Raw genomic sequence first — 27275 nt, forward strand, 5'->3', positions numbered from 1 at the left:
ATCATAAATTGTTCTCTTTTCTTCTATTTTCTGAAAAAGACTGGTATTACTGATATTAATTTTTATTTAAATGTTTGCTATTCTTCAGTGAAACCATCTAGACCTGGAGATTTCTTTTTTTTTAGTTCTAAAATTATGAATTCAATTTCCTTAATAGAGTTATTCAAATTATCTATTTTACATTAAGTTGTGGTAGTATGTGTTCTTTGAGGAATTAAAGCAATTCATCTAAGTTGTCAAATTTATGAGTGTGGAGCTGTTTATAGTGTTTCCTTATTATCCTTTTGATGTCTGTATGGTTTGTTCTCTCCTGTTAAATTCCTAATATTGGTAAATTTTATCTTCTTTCTTCACTAGAGATTTATCAATATTACTGATTTCTCCAAAGAACCAGATCTTTAATTTTCTCTGTTGCTCTTCTGTTTTTAATTTTATGGATTTCTGCTCTTATCTGTATTATTTCCTTCTGTCTGCTTTCATTTTGTTTGCTCTCTTTCTGGAGTAGGAGCTTAGATGACAGATTTGACTTTTACTGTTTTCTAATCTTAAATATTTAGTATTACAAATTTCAACACTGTTTTAGCTACCTCCTCCAAATTTTGAAATGTTGTATTTTAATTTTTATTCAATTCAATGTAGTTTTGGATTTCCCTTTTGATTTATGTATTATTTAGAAGTGTGTTTAGTTTCCAAGTGTTTGGAGATTATCCTGTTATCTTTCTGTTATGGGTTTCTAATTTGATTTCATCGTGGTAACTAGCACCTTCTGTATGATTCTAATTCTTTTAATTTTGTTGAATTTTATTTAGTGGCCTAGAATATGGTCTATGTTAGTATATGTTCCTTGGACATATGAAAAGCACATGCATTCTGCTGTTATTGGGTACACTGTTCCATAAATATTGATTAAATCCTATTGGTTGTGTTGTTGAGTTCCTCTGTATCTTGCTAATTTTCTGTTTAGTGCTTATATCAATTGTTGAGAAAGGGATGTTGAAGTCTCCAACTACAGCTGTGGATTTGTATAATGTTTATCAGTTTTTGCATTATATATTTTGAAGCTTGATTCCAGTCACATATTTTGAAAGTTGTTTGGTGCCTTCACAATTATGATTGCTATGTCTTTTTGGTGGACTCACCCTTTTACATATCATAATGTCCCTCTTTTTTCCTGATCATGTTCTTTGATTGGAAGTCAGCTTTATCTGATATAACCACTCATGCATTCTTTTGAGTAACATTCGCATGCTATACCTCTTCCATTCTTTTACTAGCAACCTAGCTATATGATTATAGTTAAGTGATTCTCTTAATTCATAACTATTCTCTCTTTTGTACACACGTTTGTACACATGCACTATTTATTAGTTGAGTGAACTATGTTATTTCTTAGAACATTTCCCAGATTCTAGATTTCACTTAATTGGATTCCTACAGAATACACATGTCCTCCATTTCCTGTATCTCCTGCAACCTAGCTGGTAGGTCTAGAGGCTTAATTAGATTTAGGTTTAGATTTTTATTAATAGTTCTACACAGGTCATGCTGGGTACTGCATCACATCAGGAGGCACGTAAATCGTCTGGTTTTCACTCCTTTAGTGTTAGGATTGATTTAGAGGGCTCAGGTGTTGCTAGTCTGATTGAGCCATTATAAACTTCTTCAGCAACATCTTTCCTAATGGTTTTAGCGTTGATGATCCTTCCTTTCATTAGAGGCTGTAAATGGTGATTATATTTGTCATTTCTTCTGCATTTATTAGCTGGAGTTCTTCTGTGAGAGATAATTTTCCGTCATCAACTATTTGGCTAACTTGCAATTTAATTGGTACAAAAAAGGTGAAGGATAAATGGTTGATTTTTCTCTGTTATTATTTCCAAATAATTAGTTCTGCTGCCCTAGCAAATTCCAGAGGTGACCAATGAATTTTTTAGTATCTTTTAAGTTAGAATTTCAAAGACTTATCCATTGCATACTTTTTTTTTGATGCCTAAATTGTCCTATCTTTGATGAATGGGAACTCCTTCAAGTTGTTCTGGGTCCCTTAGACACAACCCCAATTGCCTTTGATAACATCCTTGTTTTAAGGTATAATAGAATGTTCCAAGTTCATCTTACACATTTGACACCCCAGAACTTGAATTACCCATTTCTCCAAGGAGCTATGGTTTCTTTTAGTGGTAAATGGTGTTTAAAGACCACAGTATATCCCTGGACTGTCATTGCTTACTGAGCTTTTGTTGCTTCTGGGCTCTTTCAGTAGGCAGATTATTTTAAAAAAGGAAAATAGTCATGAGACACACTAATATTTTCAATTTAAATTTAAGATTATAAGGTTTCTTAATGTAAAAACATTTCAAAAGTCCACAAATAACAAATGCTTTAGACGCTGTGGAGAAAAGGGAACCCTCTTACACTGCTGTTGGGAATGCAGTTTGGTGCAGCCACTGTGGAAAACAGTATGGAGATTCCTCAAAAGACTAGGAATAGACTTACCATATGACCCAGGAATCCCACTCCTGGGCATACATCCAGAAGGAACCCTACTTCAGAAAGACACCTGCACTCCAATGTTCATAGCAGCACTATTTACAATAGCCAAGACATGGAAACAGCCTAAATGTCCATCAACAGCTGACTGGATAAAGAAGCAGTGGTATATTTATACAATGGAATACTATTCAGCCATAAAAATGACAACATAATGCCATTTGCAGCAACATGGATGTCCCTGGAGAATGTCATTCTAAGTGAAATAAGCCAGAAAGAGAAAGAAAAATACCATATGAGATTGCTCATATGTGGAATCTTTAAAAAAAAAAACAAATACAAAACAGAAACAGACTCAGAAATAGACTGCAAACTTGTGGTTGCCAAGGGGGCGGGGGATGGGAAGGGATAGACTGGGATTTCAAGATTTGTAGATACTGACAGGCATATGCAGAATAGATAAACAAGATTATTCTGTATAGCACAGGGAAATATATACAAGATCTTGTGGTAGCTCACAGCGAAAAAAATGTGACAATGAATATATGTGTGTTCACGTATAACTGAAAGTTGTGCTCTACACTGGAATTTGACACAACATTGTAAAATGACTATAACTCAATAAAAAAATGTTAAAAAACGTTTTTTTGTTCTGTACTTTTTTAAATGCTGAAATGCTTGATTCCTAACAATATTGAGGTAGCTACCTGTTTTATAATATTATTACTAATATTATAACCAATAGTAAGACTGCTATCCATTAAAGATATATAGTCAAAAACTGTTTTAAGATCTGTTGGAATAATTGTTTTCTCTTTATGGTTATGGCACAAACTTGATATATGGCAAAGTTCATTTTTTTCAGTTTTCAATTTCTAAGAATTAATTTTTTCAAATGTTTTAAAATATATTTTTAGCAACTTTACTGAGATATAATTCACATTCAGTTCACCATATAATTCACCCATTTAAAGTGTATGTACAATCGAACAGTTTTTAGTATATTCACAAACGTGTGCAATCATCACCACAGTCAATTTTTTAAATATATCTTTTTACTGAAGTATATAGTCAGTTTACAATGTTGTATCAATTTCTGGTATACAGCATAATGCTTCAGTCATACATGAACATATTCTTTTTCACCATAAGTTACTACAAGATATTCAATATATTTTCCTCTGCTATACAGTATGAGTTTGTTGTTTATTTATTTTGTATATATTAGTATCTGCAAATCAGGAACTCCCAGTTTATCCCTTCCCACCTTCTTCCCCTCCTTGTAACCATGAGTTTGTTTTCTATGTCTGGGTCTGTTTCTGTTTTATAAATAAGTTTGTCTTTTTTTTTTTTAGATTCCACATATAAATGATATATGATATTTTTCTGGTTTGATAAATTTCTTTTGTATTAGCTTGGTTTCTTTTTGGTTTTTGTGACTCTGTTGTATGCTTTTGATTTGTGGTTACCCTGTTTTTCAAGTATGTTAACTCATTACTGTATTTGTTTGCTTTAGTCTTGTAGTCGTGTAGGCTCAAACACATCCTAAAAAGAATAAAGGAAAAAAAAAAAAGAAAAGAGAGGGAGAGAAATCTATATTTTCTTACTCCCCTCTCCTACCTTTTATGATTTTGATGTCCTTTTAAAGTTTTTTCACATCTTCATGTTTATTCTCTTGCAACTCGTTGCATTTTTCGCATTTCCAATTACGGTTTTCTCATTTCTTTATCTTCCTGCTTCTTATCTATTTAGAGTAGATCTTTCAGTATTCCTTTTAGGATAGGTGTAGTATTGCTAAATTCTTTTAGTTTTTGCTTGTCTGTGAAATTCTTTATCTCTCCTTCTACTTTAAAGGATAGTCTTACTGGATAGAGTATCATAGGTTGCAGCTTTTTCTCATTGAGGACTTTGAATAAATCTCGCCACTCGCTTCTGACCAGCAGTGTTTGTGTAGAGAAGTCAGCTGAAAGCCTTATGGGGGTTCCCTTGTAACTAACTCCTTGTTTTTCTTTTGCTGTCTTTAGAATCATTTCTTTATCATTAACTTTGGCTATCTTAATTATAATATGTATTGGTGTAGGTCTGTTTGGGTTCTTGTTTGGGACCCTCTGTGCTTCCTGTACTTAGATAGCTGTTTCCTTCTTTAGGTTTGGAAAGTTTTCAGTCATGATTTCTTCAAATACCTTTTCAATCCCCTTTTTCTTTTCCTTCTGGGACCCCTATTATGTGTAGGTTGTTATGCTGTATATTTTCCCATAGGTCCTTTTTATTGCTTTCATTGGTTTTTACTTGCTTTTCTGTCTGCTGTTCTGACTGGGTGACTTCTGGTATCCTGTCTTCTAAGTCACTTATTCATTCCTCTGCATTATCTGTCTGCTGTTGTCTGCCTTTAGCTTGGCTCTTATCTCAGCCATTGAGTTTTCTGTTTTTAATTAGCTCCTCTTTATAGTTTCTATTTCCTTTTTATAGTATTCTCTCTCTATTCATAGTCTCTCTTATTTCCTTCAGTGCTTTTATCCCCACCCTTTTTGAAGTCATGATCTGGTAGACTGTCGAGGTCTATCTCATTGTTTGTTCTTTCAGGGGACGTCTCTTGTTCTTTTAATTGGGAGTGGTTCCTCTGCTTCTTCATTTTACTTATATTTCTCTGGCTGTATGGATTTAGGAGTATCGGTTATCTATTGTGGTCTTGAAGGGCTGTTTTATTTTTTGTTTGTTTGTTTTTATTTAACGTGGGAGCATTTCTGTGTAGACTGTTTGCGTCTAATAGTTTTGTTGCAAGGGCTGGTCTTAGAATGGATGGTTGCCACATCTTTCTTCCATATGTGTTGGCTGTTATCCCTTTTATTGGGGGAATGGTTGGTGTTGTGGTGATCAGAGCCTGCCCTGATTGTTGTTGTTGAGCAGGACCTCCTTTTTTGTTCTGTGGTTGTCACAGCCTTGACAGGGGCCAGGTCTGCTTCCCTTTTGCTGGAATAGAGGATTCTAGACCCTTTTCTGAGCTGTGGTGTGTGGTAGGCAGGATTGGAGTGCTTCAGATGGGAAGAAGAGTTGCTGAGTATACCTCCGCAGGAGATGTCCACTGGGAAGTGCCCTTTGTGGTGTTGTCACATATTATGTGGACTTAAAAAGTACTCTTTGTTGATGCTGCCTTTGTCCCCACCTTAGCTGTGGGAATGTTGGCCACCTATTCTGGTGTCCCACAGGTTCTGGGCCCCAGGAACTACTAGTGTAGATCCACCAATGTCAGGCGCTAGGACCCGCTATAGTGAGCGTGCAGTCACACACCTGAATCTGCGGTGCACCACAGGGTAAGCGCAGACCCCAGACCCCTTTCTGTGTACAGTACGATATGCCAATCTGTTGTAAATGACCATGCTCACCTCCGCTGTGTGCCAGAACTCTGCTCACTGCCTATTTGTCCCAGAGGTACAGGTCCACAAAGGGTCCAGAGAGAGCTCTCTGCCTGGAGCTGTAAACAAATCTCCGTCCCACCTATGAAGTTGCAGGGCTGCTGAGTATGGATTAAGCTTTTAGCCCTGCCTCTGCGCAGCAGAGGCCCACCTCTCTTCTCATGAGAACACATCAACAATGGAGCCAAGTAGAGATGGGCTATGGTGTGGCTATGTTGTGCCCCTCCCCACCATGCACACCAGCAGTGGTTCTTTTTTACGGGGATCCCAAGCAGTTCTGTTCCACACACACCCCCAGCCAGAGCTCACACCACCCTCCAGTCCCCTGAGGCTGCCTCTGTGCAGTGGGCCCCAGCCCTCTCCCCAGGCTTCTCACCAATCTCCAGCAGCCAGTCCCAGCTTGTTCTTGCTGATTGAGATCGCAGGGACCCTCTGTGCAAGTTTATCTTAGTTCTGTCTGCCAAGCAGCTGCCACTTCCTCCTCTGAGCCTCAGAAGCTCTGCTTCTGTCCTTACTGACCTCCTGGTTGGAGAAGGGGTGTCTGAGCACCCTCAGCCTTTCTTCCTTTGCCAATCCTTTCCTGCAGGACCAGTCCCACATTGATCTTTTTCTTTTTTCTTTCTTTTTTCTTTTTTTTTCTCTTACTGGATTTTGTGAGAATTCTCCTGTATTTCGAAGTGAGACATAGTCTGCCAGAGTTCAGTAGGTGCTCTGTGTGATTCAATGAGTTTGTAGATAGAATTCTTGGTGTATTTGTGAAAGAAAGTGAGCTGTGAGTCTATCTACTCTGCCATCCAGCACCTCTGTCCAATTTTAAAAACATTTTCATCATCTGAAAAGGAAATCCCATACCTTTTAGTTTTCACCCCCACCCCCTCTGCATTCCTTCATTCCTCCTAGCCCTAAGCAACCACTGGACACTTCATGTGAATGAACTCATACAATATGTGTTTTTTTGTGACTGGCTTATTTTACGTAACAAAATGTTTTTCAGTTTTTTTAATGTCTCTTTGATCCTAGGGGATACTTCAGTCTCATCCCAGGTTTTGGGATTCTCACAAAGGTGTCTTGTCTATGGACAATTGCTGATTGGTCTTTCTGTGCAGGAGACTGAGGTTGACAACTACCTATTTCACCATGTTTGTGACCGCATACTTACTATATTATTTTATATTGTAAAAATTATATGTATTGTATATGATTTATTGTCTGTCTTTCTATATTTAGTATGTCTTATTTGCTTTTTCTAAAATTTCTTTTAGTATTTTGGAAGGTTTATCTTTATATTCAGCAGTTCTCTTTGTATAAAAACCCTTTATAGTGCCTATATTTTTATCTATTGCTGTATAACAAATTATCCCCAAATTAATAGTTTAAAACAATGAATATCTGCTTTCTCAGTTTCTGTAGGTTAGGAATCTAGGTAAGGCTTAGCTGGTACCTCCTACTTAGGGTCTCTCATGCATCTCCAGTCAAGCTGTTGGCCCAGACTACAGTCATTTCAAGGCTCAACTGGGGCTGGCAACTCTGCCTTCATTCACATGGTTGTTGGCAGGCCTCAGAAGATCCACTGCCAAGCTCACTCATGTCATTGCTGGCAGGCCTTGGTTCCCCACCACATGAGCCTCTCTCTAGGTTTCCTGAGTGTCCCTACAATGTGGCAACTGATCCAAGAGAGAGCCAGACAGTGCCCAAGATGGAACCAAGTCTCTCTATAGCTAACCTCAGTGGTGACATCCATCATTTGTGCTGTATTATATTTGTTAGAATACCTAACTACAGCTCATACTCAAGAGGAGAGGATTATATAAACACATGAATGGTTGGAAACAGATATCATTGACTGCTACCATGAGGGCTGTCCACCATTTCCCCTTAATCTTTCTTTATTCCGTCTGGTTAAACAGTTTGACACCTACCTAACACACAGTTGTTAATAATCTTATTCCACTTTTCAGCCTTCTTTCTTTTTTATTTCTTTTCATTTAAAATTTCATTCTTTCCACTTTTTCAGAAAATATAACATTTAAGTTCTGTTTTTTCCTCATGTCCTCAATTTCATTTTAATCTTAGCTCTGTAATTAAATATATGAAATGCTCATCCACAGTATTTTTGCTGAAGTTCCCCAGTTACATTTTGGTTGGATGAAGCCCGTCCTCTAGTATATTCTTCAGGAAGGGAATATGTTTATAATATTCTCTGGGCTTTTGCATGTTCAAAACTCCTTTTCTGCAGCACTGATGATTAAAGGAGAGCTTGGCTGTTTATAAAATCTTGGCTCATGCTTTTTAAAGTTTTTAGAAAATGTTGCTCTTCTGTTTTCCCATTTCATAGGTTGCTTTTAGAAAGTCCAATGACATCTAAATCTTTTGCCCTTGTACATTAACTCAACTTTTCCTTGGTGGCTACTAGGAATTTTAAAAATCCTTTAAGTCTAATAGTTCTTCTAAGATGTGACTCAGAGTTGATCGTTTTGGGTCACTTTTCTTGGATACCTACTGGTCCCTCTTGATTATGTTTTTTTTTTTCTGAAAAATTTTCTTAGATTATAATTTTAAATATTAGTTCCCCTCCAGTACTTTATTTTTCTTCTTTATGTGCTCTAATTATAGCATGTTAGAACTTCTTTGTCTTCCATTTCAGTCATTTTTTTTTCTGTGATCTTTTTTCCTTTTTTAAGATCTCATATTGATTTCTTTGGGTGTTTTACTGCTTCATTTCAGTGTACCTTATTCATTTTCATTCAGATCTATTTTCCTTTATGCACAGGTTTCCCTTCCATTTTGGTCTGGTGGTACCTTACCATCCTGTGAATTTTTCATGATTTTAAAGTTTTTTATTTAACATTGTTTCAAGTGTTTTTATTTTTTTGTACAGGGTTGAACAACCTAGCCTGCTATTACTTAAAATGGAAATCCCTACTTAGTCATAAATGGACCCCCATAGTTGCAAGTGTCCTGCTAGAAGTATAAGAAAGATATGCAAAGGGGAAGTGACATATTTCTTTGATTTGGAGGAATTAGGCTGCTGTTAAATGCCTTATTTATGACTATCAACTTCAAAAATTTTTCAGAAACTTTTCCCCCATATCATCTCATGCTGCATTTTTCAATTTTCTGCCCAGCTGTGAAGGCCTGAAGCCTTATATTTACTCTGTTTGAAGGGTGTCATCAGAGACAATTGTCAAATAAGCAACGATGAAGTGTATTTATTGAGCAGTTTTTATTTGTTTATCTGGGGAGGCTTAAAGTGCCAAGATCAAGATGTAGGAACATCTTGTGTTTTGAAGTCTTCCATGAGCTTAGTCCAAAATCACTTGGTTTGTCTAAAACGGGTCCTAGACTTGGGGATAAGGCTAAATCTAGACTGGCTAATGGAATAGATTCCTTTAGTTAAGGCATTTGTTTCAAGCATTTGATGTATTTTTGAAGATCAGTATTTTCTAAACCTTCTTGTATTTGAAAAAGCTTTTTAAAAAGTAACCTGTATTCAGGAATTAACTGTATTTGTTCTAATATTTTTTTTTCACTCATAGGTTAACAAAGGAAATAACTAAAAATGACAACTAGAAGACTTGGGGAGTCCACGGGGGCTGTTCAGATGGATTTAGTAAGAATGCTTAAAGGATTCCAAAGCAAGATTTTGCCACCCCTGAGTCCAAAGGTGGTTACAGAAGAAGAAGTAAATAGAATGGTAATGTATCAGAGAATTTCAGAGTAAAATACTTACTGCAGTCTTTTCAGGAGAATGACAGTTGCTACTTGGCATTCTCAGAATATCAAACAAAGAATTATTGGCTGATAATATCAATTTAGTTAATCTAGTAGCTTGCTGCAGAGCAAAGGCACCTTTTAAAGCCTGAGAAGCTTTTGCAGTCACATATGTCAAAGTAGAGGCTTGAAATTGCTTGAGTTAACCAGTTGAAATAAGACTATGCAAGCAAATTATTAAGGTTTTCTAAATATTAGCTTGAACCCTAAGATACTATCATTTATGCAGTTCAAAAACAGTCAATTATCAGAATTTCATAGGTGTAACATAAATAATCAATTATCTGTTGATTGGCAAGAGTTATCTTTGTATAATTGTAGAGCATAGAGCATTAAAATAATGACTATATCATATCTAGGGGAAATGTGTGATTTTAGAATATCCTTTAAGATAGCAAATATTAATATTTTTAATGAATTATTCTGATTTGGTGAGAATTGAATTATAAACTACTTGCTGTAGAAAATATCAATAACAATTTAGAGTGTTAAAGTGTATTCACTGCATTTTAAAAACTAGTCTCTAGTTATGTGCGAATTAGAAGAATAAAATCTATCATCATTTTCTTTTGTGGTGTTATTGTTTCATATTTAAAGTAATCCATACTTTTTGCTTTTAAGAGCTTGTTATTTTTAACTTAAATCACAACACAGCTGATACCTCTTAGCATTTTAGTGTTCTAATCTGTGTTCCAATCCAAAAGACCAATCTTAAAAAAACCAAGTTGGAAGCTATGTTAGAAATATGCCTTCATTTAAATGGATTCAATCCCAGAAATTAATTTTGTAGGGAATCCGAACAGCATTGATTTTAACCCAAGGCAAAATGAATCAGCTAAATTATATACCTCTGAATGTTTTAAAAAGTCTTGGCACATACTGAAGCATTATGTTGTTGCCAATGATCTCGGTCTCTTTGCATATAAAGTAGTGAACATTCCAGAATATCCATAACATTCCAGAATTAATAGTGATTGGTCTTCAGTAAGCCTTTGCTAGGTTATTTCAATGATTTTATTTAATTGATAGGTTACATTTTTTCCTTCATAACATTAGAAGGTGTTAAAGCGTTTTACATTCTTAAATTTGAGTATGTGGATGACTGGCTGCTGGATCTGAGCTCTTTTAAAATGAGGTCTACATGCACTCTTGTGATTTCTGAAAACTTCAAACTCATTCCTAAGCAGTGTAAACACACTTCCCTGATCCTTTACATTTTATAAGATTTCCCTTTAACCTGATATAACATGATAAACACCTAAAAGCTTTACTTGCACATTGTAACTAGAAGTAAATAGAAGTATTGCAAACTCCTTAGCTCTGAAGCCTATGAGTGATTTTAGAAACCTAGAGTTTTGTGCTCTTCTGAGCATAAATGTTAAGTTCTTTGGACATGTTCTCATGCTATTTCTTGACCCCCCTCTCCCTCACCCCAAGTTCTTTTGTGTGAATCCTTCAAAATCATAAGGAAACAGCAACCACATGTCATTTCAAATTATGGTGCAGAGAGCTCAGAAGTGCATAGGTACTTTGTTTGTATTATTTAGTTATTTTAAATATTTTATAAGGGAACTTAGTGGAATTCCAGAATTATCCTGAAAGCTGCAAACACAAATTATTCATTACTGGCACTTATGAAAACACTTTTTCAGTATTTCCATTCATGAATCTTTGGCTGCTGTTGTTTTAAATTCTAGCTGACACCCTCAGAGTTCCTGAAGGAAATGACCCTCACCACAGAGCAGAGACTGGCTAATACACATATGATGTGCCGACCACGGATCATTGAACTTCTAGATATGGGGGAAACAACACATCAGAAGGTAGCTGCTCTCTCTCATACTTATGTATAAAGTAGGCCCTGGAATAATGTAAATATTTTAGAACAACCAGAACTAAGCAATGCTTATTACTTCTGGGCTTACTAATCCCTTATTCGATTTCTTTTATACATTGTTTTTCTACCTCTGTTATCTTTTTAGCTATAACTTGATATGAAAAGAATTACAGAGTACAAATAACTTTTGACTAGTCTCATTTCTTCCTTAGCTACTTCTGGACACTATTGTTTAAAGATAAGGAGTAATTCTAAGAATTAGCCCAGCCTGATTAGGTTGTCTTCCTAATATAAGAAATTCTTCCTTACCTGAGCTGTCATCACTAGAAAGGAAGAAGGAGGAATTGTTCATCAAAATAGGCATGTTTGTTTTGGCTCATTTCCAGTAACACATATATCCTTTTAGTTTCTAAAGAATAGCTATTTTGATATGTTTCTGTATTCTAACATAAAGCATATATTTCAGGCGTTAGGGGCATATGATTACAAAATAAGGTCTTTTTTCCCTACTTTTTAATTAATTTCTTGTATTACGTGCTTCACTTTTTATGCACATATTATCATTGAAGGTTTCCCAGCTATTCCTGAGGGTTTCTCAGAGTGACTTCCCACATGAGAAATGAGTCCCCCAGGCTCTTTTGCTGTTCATGCCACACCATTGCCTCCCCTTTCTAAGATATACATAATATTTGCTCTTCTTCTGAGCACTGCTAGCCTGCGTTATTGTTTCTGCTCTTCCCTATAACCACCTTCTAACTTTGAGGGCAAGGAACAAACACAGCTTTTTGCAAAGCTAATTTGTCCTAATTAAAGGCTGTTTGCTCCTTTCCCAGAGTATAACTAAGGCCAGACCATGTGTTCTGTTCTGTGTGTACTGCTTGTGTGTGTGTTTTGAGAATTTTGACTCTTGCTGTGAAGGATGAGGAAATTCGTATACCACATCTCCTTTCACCTATTTCTTCTCTCAACTCAGTTGGTTAATTTTACTTTATTTTCCGGAGTTTCATTTGTCTCTTATTTGGGTAAGAGTCTTCCTCTTCTGATTTCCCCAAGAAGAGTATATGGAAACTATATTTCTTTGATTTTATATGTTTGACAGTATTTGCCTGCTGCCTTTATAAGTAAACTGCAGATTTGTTTAATATAAAATGCCTGAGTCACACATTTTCCCCATATGAGCTTTGTAGGCATTTTCTTCACTACTTTCTGGCTTTAAATGACAGTATGCAGAAGTATGAAGCCAGATTTATTTTCCCCACTCGAGATGTTTTTATCTTTTAGCCTGTATGCCCAAAGATTGCTTATTCTTATTTGATGTCCAGTAATTTTATTCGGATGTGACTGAATTTTTCCTGAGATACTACTACACCACCCTTATTTTATTTCTAGAAAGTTTTTTTTGAATTATCAGATGTTCATGCCATTTTTGCTTCTTTTCTTTAGAAACATAATTTGTGAACATGTTGGACCTTCTTTGTGCTTCTACATCTTATATATCCTCTCTAATCCATTTTTAACTTTCTGTTCATTGTCATTTCATTGTAATTACATTCATCAGCTATCCTCTGTATCCCTTATTTTGAGTTGTGTGTGTGTGTGTTTGTATTTCTCTTACAATTCATTCTTAAGGGGGAAGTGTATAACTCAAGTGGTAGAGCGCATGCTCAGCACTCAAGAGGTCCTGAGTTCAATCCCCAGTACCTCCTCCAAGAAGAAACCTAATTACCTCCCCTCAGAAAACAAACAATACAAACAATTCATTCTTAAGCTTGACCAGTTCAGCACACTTTGGGTTGCTCACAGCATTTTACATTAGTTACTGTCTATTTTTTTTTGTAGCTTTTTGTTTACTTATGTCTCAGATATCATCTTTGGCTTTCTTCACACTTCACTGGTTGTTTTTTGGGGGGGGGACCTTTCTCCTCTTCCTGAGCACTAAACATTGGAGCTCCCCAATACCTGGTCTTTGGCTTTTCTTTTCTGAATTCACTTCTTAGATGATACATTCTAGGAATGAGGCTTTAAATTTCACCTTTTTCATGATTACTTTTATAATTATCTCTCCTGCTGTGGGCTAGCCCCTGAACTCTGGAATGTATGTTCAGTTCAATGTATGATTGGTAGCTCAGATGTAAAATATTTAAGATTGAATTTTTGCATTGCATTTCTTCCCTAAAGGTGTATTCTTTCCTCTTTTGTCTTTCCTCCCTCCAGCTTATAATACCCCCACTTATCTGTTTTCTCAGGCCAAAGACCTTGGAGTTATTGCTGATGCCTCTGTTTTTCCCATGTCTTCTATGTAATCCAGCTACAACTGTACTTGCACAAATATATCTTTAATCAGATGACTTCTCACCACCTCCACCACCATCCCAGTTCAACCCACCATCATCTTAGACTATTGAAATAGCCTCCCTGTTTGCATCTCATCACCCAAATATCAATTCTCCACCAAGAAGTAAGAGTGATTTTATAAAATGTAAATCAGAACCTGTTGTTCCCATGTTTAAAACTACCTAGTAGCCTCCGATCATCCTTACAGTTATAAGGTCCTGCATCATCTGACCCTGCCCCTCTCATAGATTTTCCCCCTCCACTTCTCCCCAGCTCATTCTCTTCTAACTATGCTCCCCTCTAGCTGCTCTTCACACACTCAAAGATAATTCCCACCCAAGGGCCTTTGTGCTTGTTATTCCTTCTAACTGGAATGCTATTCTCTCAGATCTTTGCATGACTTGCTTCAGATCTCTGCATATATGTCATTTCCTCAGAGAGGCCATCCCATGACTACCCATCAGAAAGATTCCTTGAGATACCCATTCTCTCCGTCTCCTTGTCTGGCTTTAGTTTTCCTCATAGCCTTATTACTACCCCACCTCATATTATGTGTTTCTTTTTTTTTTTATCCATTTCCCCAAGAATTTCAGCTTCATAAGACAGAGGCTTTGTTGGCATTTTTCACTACTGCATGCTCAAGGAATGGAAAATATTGAAAACTCAATTAGTATTTACTGAATGAAAACATGAATTTTTCATCTCTTTTGATTGCTTAATCTTCCCTGCATTCTTGAATATTTGCTTTGTGCTCTCTGATTTTTTCCATTATGTTCTTTGAGTTTTTTATGGTAAAATGATGTAGTTAAGATTTTCATTGCTTCATGGCAATGCTTTTCTGGTGAATATTTGCCGTTTTCTTTGCTGCTGCTGCTGCTTCTTTTTTTTTCTTGAGTGTTTTTGTATAGATCTTTTCTTGAGTTGTCATTATGATTATTATTACCACTCATCTTTGAAAGAAAGAAGGGAATTCTTCTTGGACTTGCTGTTTGTAAGTAGTTAATGTTGAGGCCAGGATGGTTAGTGTCTCAGACCAGCTGGAATTCTCTATGATGCTAAATGCAGCTTTTTATGAAGGAAGATGGTATATGTGTGTTTATTTGGAAGGGAAATGAGAGGAAGGGAGGAAGTGATTGAGTTGTGTTGGCCTTTTCTTCTCCCTAGAGTTCTGACTGTAGGAATTCTTATGATTCATTCTAGCCTGCCTAAATGATGTCTGCTTCCCATAAATATGCATATTTGTGTATTTTCCATGCAATGTCAGTGGTTCAGTGTAGATCTTCTTTAATTTCTCTCAATAATGTTTTGTAGTTTTTCCAGATAAAGGTCTTACACATCTTTCTTTGGAGTTATTCCTATGTATTTTATGTCTTGGGATGCTATTTTAAATGGTATTATCTATAAATTTCACTTTCTAAATGTTCATTGATAGCATATAGAAATATAATTAATTTTTTATGTTGACCTTGTATTCAGTGACTTTTGATAAGTCACTTATTCTAATTTATCTACAGATTATTTTGAATTTTCTAAATAATTTTTTTCTTCTCAGGAAAATGACAATTTTGTTTCTTCTTGATGAAAATTTCTAATGTTAAAACAATCTTAAATTTCTGAGATAAACTCAGCTTGGTCATAATGTAGTATCTTTTTTATATATTGTAGGTTTCAGTTTGCTAATGTGTTGTTCCTTTTCTGCTTTGGAGCTATGGTTCATGCGTAAGTTTGACCTATAATTTTCCTGTCTCCTACTATCCTTCCCAGGTATATGAAAGCTATGCTAACAACATCATCACTTGAGTTGGGACATATTTAATTTTTTGTTTTTCTTTCCTTTGAGGAAGTTTCTATAATATTTCAGTTGAGTTGCTAGAATTTGCTAGTAGAGGTACTTGGGCAGCATTTTCTCTATGAAAGGCTTTTGCTTTACAGATTCAATTTCTCTAATCATTAAAGAACACTTCATATTTTCTATTTCTTACTGTGCTAGTTTTGATAATTTGTATTTTTCTAGGAATTTATACTTTTAATCTAAATTTTCACATCTATTATCTTTTTACTTAGTTTGGGTTCTGTAGTAATGCCTCTTTTTTCATTCTTTATAATTGGCTCTTTAAACCTTCTGTCTTGTTATCTTGATCGGGCTCACTAGGTATTTTATTATTTTTATTAGCTTTTAGAGACTCAACTTTTGGATTTGTTGATTCTATGGTATAGTTACTTCATATTTCACTACTTTCTAGTATTGTTTTTGTTATGTCATTTTTTTCATTTGGGTTTTAATTTGTTTTTTATGTTTGCCATTGTTCTTCTAAATTATGGAGATGGGTACTTACATCTTCAGTTTCCAAATTGTGTGCCAAGGTGCCAAGTTCATGCAACCATGAACTGACAGGGCATCATGGGATAGTCTAAATTTTTAAGGAATACATGGCAATACTCCAAACCTGTTGGATACTACATAAGCTACTAGCTTGAGAAAATGCTATTTCAACATTAGGCCATACTATCTTGTTAGCCCCTCAGGGCCTCCAAGCAGGTTATTTATTGGTACAGCCTTTTCTTTTATTCTCACAGGGGAATTGGTTCAAATTATCTTATTCACCATTACTGGAAACAGAAGATTTGAGTTGGTGTTCTAATTAGCCTATTTTTTTTAAACTGAGGACCAAAACTACATTCATTAAAAAAGTTAATGACAATAATCTTACTAATTGTAACAGTGTTTTTATTACTTACCCCTTTTTGAGTGTTTCCTATGTTCTTAGTATTAATATTCATAGGTTGATGTAGTATTTTCTTTTCTTCCCTAGTCATTTCTGCCACTGTGTGACTATAAGATTAATTTATTCTTTCAACTTCAGTTTCCAGGAATTGATCTAGATCAGGCATTATTCCAGCCCTTCCCATCAGAAATAGTATTTCAGAACTACACTCCCTGTGAAGTCTATGAAGTTCCACTGGTGCTGAGGAACAATGACACAGTGAGTATGTTTGCTGGGTGGCTATATCTTTCATGGATGTATAAGAAGGGATTAAATAAAATGAAATCCTATAGGATCTTAGCTTTATTCTTTAACTTTGTAAACCTAGGAAAATAGATGAAAACATGCCTTTTGACTATAGGCTAAATGAAGACAAGACTATGTTGGTTGGTTTGTTGCTCAGTCCCAGGGCAGCACCAATAAATGGTAAACTCCCCACGTGGGCACTAACATTTTGTTGAATAAAGGATTGGCTAGATGAGTGTCATGATGTTCTCATGAGTCACCATTTGGGCTAGGTTTTCATTTAAGACAGGGTGATTACTATTCAAGTTTACATATTCCACATTAGAGCCACTGTTTCCCCAAGTTGAAGGTGTAAGCTCTACTCACATGAATTGCAGTTTTTGAGCCAATGCACTTAATTCTTCAAATTGTTTTTTTTTAAACTTCAAAAAAATGGAGATTCCTTTTTCTCTTTTCTGTCTCCTCCCTTCTACCTCAGATAGCCTTTTGGTTTTGTCTACAGAATGTTTTGGATGGCTTCTACCACTGTCTATAACCTGTCTCTTTGTGGTTGCAACTGAAGATTTCTTTTCCATCCTTACGCCTTTTTCTTCAGAGATAAGTTAGGGTTTATTTCAAGAAAAGATATTAGATGCCTGGAGATTTCCTTGACATGTAACAATAAGGATAGAAAGAATAATGCAGAAGGGTAGCATGAAGCACAAGTAAGTGTGAAAATAATCAGATAGGGAGGAAGGCATCAGAGAGATGCTAAATGTCAGGTGTAAGGGCAAGTAGAAATACTTATAGGAGTCTTAGAATGTTGAGACAAAAAATTCTAGCTATAAGAAAGGAAAATAAGTGAAGACTATGCAAGTATCCAAGGCAAATGGGAAGACTTGAAGTTATATTCAGTATAGTAGCTCATTAAAGGAATCAGTGATGCCTTTCAGAGATCAGTGGGGTGATTTAGTGACAGGAAAGTCAAATGTTGAAGAAAATTGTACATTTAATTCTTCACTACAGCAGTGTTAGCAAGAGAAACTCATGGGGCAGAAGCTAAATGGTAGGCAGAGAGAAGAAAAAGAACCTGAGGTGTGCAGGATTCTGCTCCTACACGTCAAGAAGAGATACACTACATAGACAATAGGTGTCTCTCTTTTCATGTGGGGCTGCCATCCAAATTAGTTTCTCAATTCCAGTTCTATTTTTCCCTTTCTCCATTACTTTTTGACTCTTGTTCAAGTTTTTTTTAGGCTATTAAAGGCAGAGAGGAGCTAGTTCTGAAGGGTACTTTGGCTACTCCTCCCTCATCATAAAGAAGAAATGATTGTCATGAATGTATATGAACAAGTCAAGGATAAGAGGCATGTGTAAGTCTTATCTACCAAAGGGCACTTGGTTTTCGTAGATAACCCCACACCTCTTGGTAAGATGCTGCTCGAGGATTGGATATGAGGAAAGGAAGGTCCTCATCGAAAGAAAGTCCAGCTACTAACAAACAGACAGATACTGTAGATGATGCAGGTTTGTTCTCGAGTGAGTTATTCCCAGGACCCTGGTCCTAGGTAGCTGATGTAGCCTGCTTCCTGCTTCCTACTTCCTAGTTCATGGACACATAAGGAACTACTGAGATAAATTTGGGACACTGAAAAATACTTTCTATGTCTTCCACCTTTTATTTGCTTCCTCACTGTCATGAAATGCAAAAGACAGAGACTGTTTGATTATTATTTCTTTCTCTCTCTCTCAAACACACAAGTTGAAGGTAAGTCATGAACACTCTACAAGCCACAACACAATTCTACTTGGGATACAATTATAAGCACCCAGACTCCAGAGTCAGACTAATTTGGGTTCAGATTCCAGGTGAGCTGTCTCCCAGCTGCAGAGCTTGGGCAAGTCACTTCACTTCTCTAAGCATCCATTTCAGTAGGTTGCTTGGGATATTAAATGAGATAATGGATGTAAAGTATGCTGCTCAGTGCCTGTCACCTAGTAAGCATTAAAGCATTATTATTATTGTTGTTGTTGTTGTTGTTGCTGTTGTTTTCCTTTCTAGTTTTTAACCCACAGTTATGTTCTTGTTATAAGTATTCCCAGCAAGCTTACATAGCATCATTCAATACATTGTAAATGCCACTGCGTGTTTCCCTTACCAGCAAAGCCAATTCTGTTGCTCTCAGATTTGCACACATCTCTTCCTTACATCCTCACTCTCTAATCTTATGATCTGTCTGAATTCTGTCAGTGTTTCTTCTTCCCTTCCTCATCTGGGTTTCAGATTTGAGAGGTTATAGGAGTTCTTTTTTCCTCATTTTCACCTGAGATTTCTAAGACATACTTAACTATAGTTAACTTTCTTCTGCTCCCTTGAAGTCTTTAAAAAAAAAATCCTCCCCCTTTCCTGTGTTCCTAGAACCTCCAACCCTGATCACCCCCATTCTCCTCATGACTACATTTCTTTGATGGTTTGGGCTCTCTGAGATAGCAATACCTGCTCTGGGCAAGGCAGGCAGAGCAGAGGAATAAGACTTTAAAAGGATGAAACTGTTTGAAGCTGCTCTGAGTCAGGCCTGGGGATACTGCACCACCCTCCACGTTCTTGTTTCACATTGGTCTTTACTCAGAACAATCCTACAGGGAGGGGAGGTGGAAGTTGGCCAGAACTTGATTCTGAATGCCATTGCTTGGTAAAGCTGCAGCACTTAGGGCAAGTGTCTGTTTCCTCATCTGTAGAATAAGTGGTAATGAAAGTCCAAGGTTATTGCGAGGATTACATGGCACATCACATTCAGTGGATGGTCCATAGCAAGAGAGCAGTAAGTGTGATCTTGTCTCCTAGAGCAGTTTTCAGATGTTGGGAGGTCCAGTAACTCCACGGTGAGGGGGCGGTTTCAGGATTAAGCACTTAATCTTTGAAGATAGTCACATTTAAATAATAAAATAAAGGTTTGCAATACAATTAAATTGGGTAATAATAATAATGTTAGTAAAAATTGAAACCTAAAGTATACTGAGTGCTTACTTTGTGTGAGGCATCTCCTTTTGTAGTTGAGGAAACTGAAGGTCAGACCTAACCAAAGTTGCAGGATTAGTAAGTAGTAAATGGAGAGTTTGTATTTAACTACAAAGCCTTTCCTGTTTTCTTCTGCTTTAACGTGCACAGCGCCACCTCACTGTGTGTTTTTCTTGCAGATTCCAAGGATGGTAAAAGTTGTTGAGGAAAGTTCACCTTACTTTAAAGTAATCAGCCCCAAAGATATTAGCCACAAAGTAGCTCCAGGAGTGCCATCCATATTCCGAATCCTCTTCACTCCGGAGGAGAACAAGGTAACGTGAGTTCTGGTGAGAAATTGGTTGGATGCTTATCACTAGCAGTTTGCAGTTGTTGATATTGATGGTGGTGGCATCAGGGGTATTGTTTGTGGTACTGGTGGTAGTGGTGTTGGTTTGGGTGGTGGTAGTGTTGTTGTTGATGGCATTGATGGTGTTACTGCTGGCTGTGGTGGTGGTAGAGAAGTGGTGAGGATGGGTGAGAGGATGGGTATGGAGCACTGCTAAGAATGAGGAATGAATTGTCAAACAGTGAGGAGGGCTTATATGAGCTGCAAATAGCCAGAGTGTAAAGAGGGGTAATCCTTCTGGATGCTCCCCGAGCACCTACCTCAGCATATTTATGTTGGACTACAGGCTAGAGAGACACCAAAAAGGAAGAGATGTGCTCCAGAAGCAATGAGCTGAGACAAAGAATGAAGATTATGGCTTCTTGGAAGTTTGGGATCCTGGTTAGTTACATCCCTCCTCCCCGATGCTAACTAGTTTAGGAAAGAGACACAAGATCCAAATACTGATCACAGTATCAGTCTCATTAATGGAAGAGAAGGTGGCCAGGACTGAGGCCCAGACAGAGCCTCCTTCTGGTAGATGACCAGTCTTCAGTGAAGGGCTGACCTACCCAGTAGCTGCACCGCAGCATGAGTAGAGAAGCTAGAGCTGAGAGCAGAGACCTGCCTTGTTTGCTGACCCTTGTTGGTACACAGGTAGACTAGAAAGAGCCTGAGTTCAAAAAGAGGCCCTGTCCCCTCAGCATCACCACAGCTGCAGAAAATCTAGCCCATTATCAGGCTCTCCTCAGTTGTGTCAACTCCAGTTCCTCCTGGAAGGAAAGACCAGCTCAGGGGGACTGAGGGTGGAGGCTTCTCCCCAGCCCTTCTCCAAGAGTGTGAAATTGTGGGTTGAGTTTTCCTCTCTAAGGACCAAAGTGGAAACTTGTGGAGAGGGGGAAAAGGATTTTACCAGCATGACTGAAGAAGCGAGAACAAAAAATAAGGCTTAAATAGGCATAACAAAATGTCAGGTTTATATATAATATTAATAATGTGTGTGCTTATCTGTATTGTGCCATTATGGTTAGAATCAAAAGAGCGTAATGGAGACAGAACAAGCTTTGAAAACCTGCTTCTCCATCACTAATACTTACTAGCTGCTATAAATGTCATTACCAATATTCCTGCTGCTACTGCTACTGTTTCTCCTTTTCTGGAGAGCAGGGTAGAGAATTTAAAGGTCTGCCAAGCATCTATCACTGTAGTACATGGTTAGAAATTGCATTATATTGCTACTGTTAATTATTTTTCTACTTTGTGTGTTATTATTTATTTCTTGGGTTGTGTTTCTGAGCCTTTAATTTTGTTTGAGGTACCATTGAAATAAACAAAAAAGATAAAGAGCTCCAGAAGTAGTGCTTTTTATTATATGCTATTGAAGTCCTTGTTTTTCCTCAAAGCTCTAGATCTGAATACTGTCTGTGAAGAGAATGGTACTTGGATTTAATTTGGGTGTCAATTTCCTACACTGTCATTTCTGTGAGAAGCTGATTATAATAAGCTTTTGTGCAGCTTGAACTACAAAGCTTGTTGGATTTGAGGTGTTGGCTTCTCTCAGTTTCTTTCTGTGCTGGAGAAAATGTCTTCTGTTGATTAAGTATTATTCTATCTGCAGCTAGTCTGGCTGAGAAAGGGATACACAGAACTTTCTGAAGAGGTGGAATTTTCTGTGTTATGATAAGTGTGTGGGTTATATGGATGAATTCATATATTAAATGTATTTATATTTTCTAATATATCTATATTTTACCTTAAAAACTATAAAATATAATAATAACGATAGAAGGAGGAATGGATGGAGGTATAAAGCCACAATGACAAAATGTTAATGATTATTGAATCTGGGTGATAAGTTCATGGGATTTGTTGTATTGTTCTGTTTTCTTGGTAAATGTTTCAAATTTTCCTAAATCAAAACCTAAAAGCAAAGGAGAGAGATTTTATTACTGCTTATCTATACAGCAAATAATTAATTGAAATTTATTTTAGGTAAGTTTGTATTTACTTTATAACTATGAAATGCTAACATTCCCACTGAGGATTATTATTTGGCTATACTTTGTGGCTGCTTATCTTACTCGTAGTTTTTTATTCCCTCTTACCATTCCATTTCACTAACATTGCCTATGGTCTATTGGGAAAGACCTAATGTAAAAAAAATAAGTTAAATGTTGTTTTCCTGTTTCTTCTTCTAAGTATTTGAAAGTTATCAAAAAGTACATGCACGTATGAGGAGACACAGAGTGAGTAGAATGGCTACCTCTGAGAAATTTATCCACTTTTGGATACCTTAGGATTTTGTGTTGGATTGGACTCTAAACTATAAAATATTTGGCCTAATTTGTTTTTTTAAGGAAATAGTGATTTCTCCTTTTGCTGACTGTCTAAGACTGATGGTGGGTATTTGGAGAAGCTCTTCTGTTGCTAGTTTTGGTCCCCTTTTCTGCAAAAATCCTGCCCCCCTTGCTTGCACCATCAGCAGGGCCCCATGCCAATAGATTTTTCCAGTCAGCATCTATATTCACTCTTCCTGTTGGAAAACCAGCAAGACCGTACACAGAATGAACAGCTAGGTTTAGTTGTGTTGCTTTTAGTGCTGCTCTGGAATGTATCAGAGGAGTAGCTAGAGCCAGATTCATTTTAGGAAGAATAAAAGTCACTGTGTCACTTTTTTTCTCCATTTGGCCAAATTGATAGCTAATGTACGTATTTTTCCTTCTTATCTCCTGCTGATCTGAACACACACTGTTCACATTTACCCTCCTCACATCTGGAGGGTAAGATATGTAAATTGCAGCATGCCACAGTTTAATAAGCCAGTTCTCTTTCAATTGGATTTTCAGCACCCATGTTTATTAGCATGTCGAAGATGATAATACAGATTTACATTTTTTCCTGTCATCTATTAATCTAGCTTCCTGGAGATTTAACTTGTTAAGGATGCCAAATACCCAGATAACAGGTGCAGCAAATTCTCTTTAGCTTTCCTTATCTCTTCTCACACAAACTTGAAAGACTGAATATGTTACTTATCTAATAATCCAAGTGTACATGTCATGGACAGCAGAAATATAATAGTCAATGTTATTGTAACACTATAAAATTCTGGAGCCTGGCATTTTTCTTGGCCTCTTAAATTTGTACTTTTAACATTAAAAGAAATCTAAAAAATTAAACTTTAGCAGAAAAGCAGAACCAGGTACTTCCTTGGACTTAAGAAAGTATCTGTTTATAATAGTGTCAGCATGTGGAAACAGCAGCAGTAGTTTGAAGAAAAAATGAAATGATGCAATTTTATTGCTCCAGGTCTGTTTTGTGAAAACATCTAACTTGAGGTCAGGATAGTTTTCTTGATTTGTTGCTATGAAATTTGAAAATCATGGCCCAAGAAGAGCAGAAAAACATTAACATATTTTGATATGTAGGTATACCACAGTAATGAATTATATTGCTAGCATTTTGAATTAAAGTATAGATATCATAAAATTTTCTGCAATCAACCATTTTTGTTGAGAGAAATAATGATAAGAGTTTAATTTGCTTCCTGCCTGAAATTCACCCTCCCTAGTTCTCTCTGGGTTGTCCCTCTAACCGCAGTGCCGAGCACAGGGCCTAACATATAGGAAGTTTGCAGTAAATATTTGCCAAGTGAGATAAGTAAGTTCAACTCAAGAAAATATGAGTTATTTTTTTCAACTTGAGGATGGCCTGCAGATGTGAAAAGCAAAGCATGTAAAAAGCGAGCTCAAATATTTCTTCATACTGGGAATGTATTAGATGTTAACTTTTTAAAAAAATTTTAACATTTTTTTATTGATTTATAATCATTTTACAATGTTGTGTCAAATTCCAGTGTTCAGCACAATTTTTCAATCATTCATGGACATATACACACTCATTGTCACATTTTTTTCTCTGTGATTTATCATAACATTTTGTGTATATTTCCCTGTGCTATACAGTGTAATCTTGTTTATCTATTCTACAATTTTGAAATCCAAGTCTATCCCTTCCCACCCTCTACCCCCCTGGTAACCACAAGTCTGTATTCTCTGTCCATGAGTCTATTTCTGTCCTGTATTTATGCTTTGTTTTTGTTTGTTTGTTTGTTTGTTTGTTTGTTTTTGGTTTTGTTTTTTAGATTCCACATATGAGCGATCTCATATGGTATTTTTCTTTCTCTTTCTGGCTTACTTCACTTAGAATGACATTCTCTAGGAGCATCCATGTTGCTGCAAATGGCATTATGTTGTCGGTTTTTATGGCTGAGTAGTATTCCATTGTATAAATATACCACTTCTTCTTTATCCAGTCAGCTGTTGATGGACATTTAGGCTGTTTCCATGTTTTGGCTATTGTAAATAGTGCTGCTATGAACATAGGATTGCAGGTGTCATTCTGAAGTAGATTTCCTTCTGGATACAAGCCCAGGAGTGGGATTCCTGGGTCATATGTAAGTCTATTCCTAGTCTTTTGAGGAATCTCCACACTGTTTTCCACAGTGGCTGCACCAAACTGCATTCCCACTAGCAGTGTAGGAGGGTTCCCCTTTCTCCACAGCCTCTCCAGCATTTGTCATTTGTGGATTTTTGAATGACGGCCATTCTGACTGGTGTGAGGTGATACCTCATTGTAGTTTTGATTTGCATTTCTCTGATAATTAGTGATATTGAGCATTTTTTCATGTGCTTTTTGATCATTTGTATGTCTTCCTTGGAGAATTGCTTGTTTAGGTCTTCTGCCCATTTTTGGATTGGGTTGTTTATTTTTTTCTTATTGAGTCGTATGAGCTGCTTATATATTTTGGAGATCAAGCCTTTGTCGGTTTCACTTGCAAAAATTTTCTCCCATTCCGTAGGTTTTCTTCTTGTTTTATTTCTGGTTTCCTTTGCTGTGCAGAAGCTTGTAAGTTTCATTAGGTCCCATTTGTTTATTCTTGCTTTTATTTCTTCTAGGAGAAAATTTTTGAAATGTATGTCAGATAATGTTTTGCCTATGTTTTCCTCTAGGAGGTTTATTGTATCTTGTCTTATGTTTAAGTCTTTAATCCATTTTGAGTTGATTTTTGTATATGGTGTAAGGGTGTGTTCTAGCTTCATTGTTTTACATGCTGCTGTCCAGTTTTCCCAATACCATTTGCTGAAGAGACTGTCTTTATTCCATTGTATATTCTTGCCTCCTTTGTCGAAGATGAGTTGACCAAAAGTTTGTGGGTTCATTTCTGGGCTCTCTATTCTGTTCCATTGGTTTATATGTCTGTTTTGGTACCAATACCATGCTGTCTTGATGACTGTAGCTCTATAGTATTGTCTGAAGTCTGGGAGAGTTATTCCTCCAGCCTCTTTCTTTCTCTTCAGTAATGCTTTGGCAATTCTTGGTCTTTGATGGTTCCATATAAATTTTATTATGATTTGTTCTAGTTCTGTGAAATATGTCCTGGGTAATTGGATAGGGATAGCATTAAATCTGTAGATTGCCTTGGGCAGTGTGACCATTTTAACAATAATGATTCTTCCAATCCAAGAGCATGGGATATCTTTCCATTTTTTAAAGTCTTCTTTAATTTCCTTCATCAATGGTTTATAGTTTTCTGTGTATAATTCTTTCACCTCCTTGGTTAGATTTATTCCCAGATATTTTATTACTTTGGGTGCTATTTTAAAGGGGATTGTTTCTTTACTTTCTTTTTCTGTTGATTTATCGTTAGTGTAAAGAAAGGCAACTGATTTTTGAACGTTAATTTTGTAACCTGCTACCTTGCTGAATTCTTCAATCAGCTCTAGCAGCTTTTGTGTGGACCTTTTAGGGTTTTCTATATATAGTAACATGTCATCAGCATATAATGACACTTTAACCTCTTCTTTTCCAATTTGGATCCCTTTTATTTCTTTCTTTTGCCTAACTGCTGTGGCTAGGACTTCCAGGACTATGTTGAATAGGAGGGGTGATAGTGGGCATCCTTGTCTTGTCCCAGATTTTAGTGGGAAGCTTTTGAGTTTTTCACCATTGAGTACTATGCTGGCTGTAGGTTTGTTATATATAGCTTTTATTATAGATGTTAACTTTTTTCTTGTCATTTCAACCAGGAGAAAGATGTCTAAGAAATCTGTAAGAAGAGTATGTCTCCCCATTTTGTTTCATATCTTCAGAGTTTTTATAATACAGCCAACGAGCATCTTAGGCATTCTCTTTATAAAGAACTCTTGGTAGTTTAGTATCCCAATAGAGATATTAAAATGAATATTATTTCACACACCCTGTGCCAGGCCCAGATCTATGAGCTGGAATCCAATGGAGAATAGAACAGGATTGGCCTTCATGGAGCTTATGTTCCACAATGAATAAACAAGCAAACAAACAAACAAACAAGCATCAATAACGTCAGGTATTGACATGCTACAGAACAGAGAGTGATGGAGAATGGGGGTTGTTTCCTTTCAGTAGGAAGGTCAGGGAAGACTTTTCTGTTGAGGTAACATCTGAGCAGGGAACTAAATGAAGCCATATCTGAGGAACGATACTTACCTGAGGGTGGGAACAGCAATTACAAAGGTCCTGTGGCAGAAATGTGTCTGGCAACAGGTCAGGGAAGTGCAAGAAGGCCAGTGTGGCTGGAACGAAGGAAACCTCTGGAAAAGTGATAGGAGACAAGCTTTGCAGAAGGTGAGACCATGAAGGGTCTTAGAAATCATCCAAAGTAGAATAGAAAGCTACCATAAATTATTTAGAATGTTTTCACTATAGAAGCTTTCACCCATATGTAAGAGTATAGAGGATGGTATAGTGAAGTGTCACCACCCAGGTTTTCAAGCTATCAGCACTTGACCAGTCTTGCTTCATCTGGCCTGCCCCCTGACCCAGAGGATTTTTAAGCAAGTCCCACATGTCATTTTATTTCACCTGTAAATACTTCATTACTTGCCTCTAAGTGATAAGGTCCTTTTTAAAAGTTAACTTAACCACAATACTATTATCACACCTAAAAAATGATAGTAGCTCCTTAATATCATCAAATATGTAGTCAGTATTCAGATCTCCCCAGTTGAGTAAA

The 27275-nt window shown here is 36.6% G+C and overlaps 1 protein-coding gene across 1 annotated transcript in view; it reads left to right on the forward strand.

Annotated features, from left to right (window-relative positions):
- The window catches only part of HYDIN (HYDIN axonemal central pair apparatus protein), a 478970-nt gene that overhangs the window by 174796 nt on the left and 276899 nt on the right, over window positions 1-27275 (forward strand). The window contains exons 9-12 of the mRNA XM_072967685.1: window positions 9440-9597; window positions 11372-11497; window positions 16710-16829; window positions 20034-20168. Of these exons, the coding sequence (XP_072823786.1) occupies window positions 9463-9597; window positions 11372-11497; window positions 16710-16829; window positions 20034-20168 (516 nt within the window). The 5' untranslated portion in view covers window positions 9440-9462. The remainder of the gene's footprint in view (window positions 1-9439; window positions 9598-11371; window positions 11498-16709; window positions 16830-20033; window positions 20169-27275) is intronic.

The sequence above is a fragment of the Vicugna pacos genome, chromosome 9 (genome assembly GCF_048564905.1).
Source record: "Vicugna pacos chromosome 9, VicPac4, whole genome shotgun sequence".
Classification (NCBI taxonomy): Eukaryota; Metazoa; Chordata; class Mammalia; order Artiodactyla; family Camelidae; genus Vicugna; species Vicugna pacos.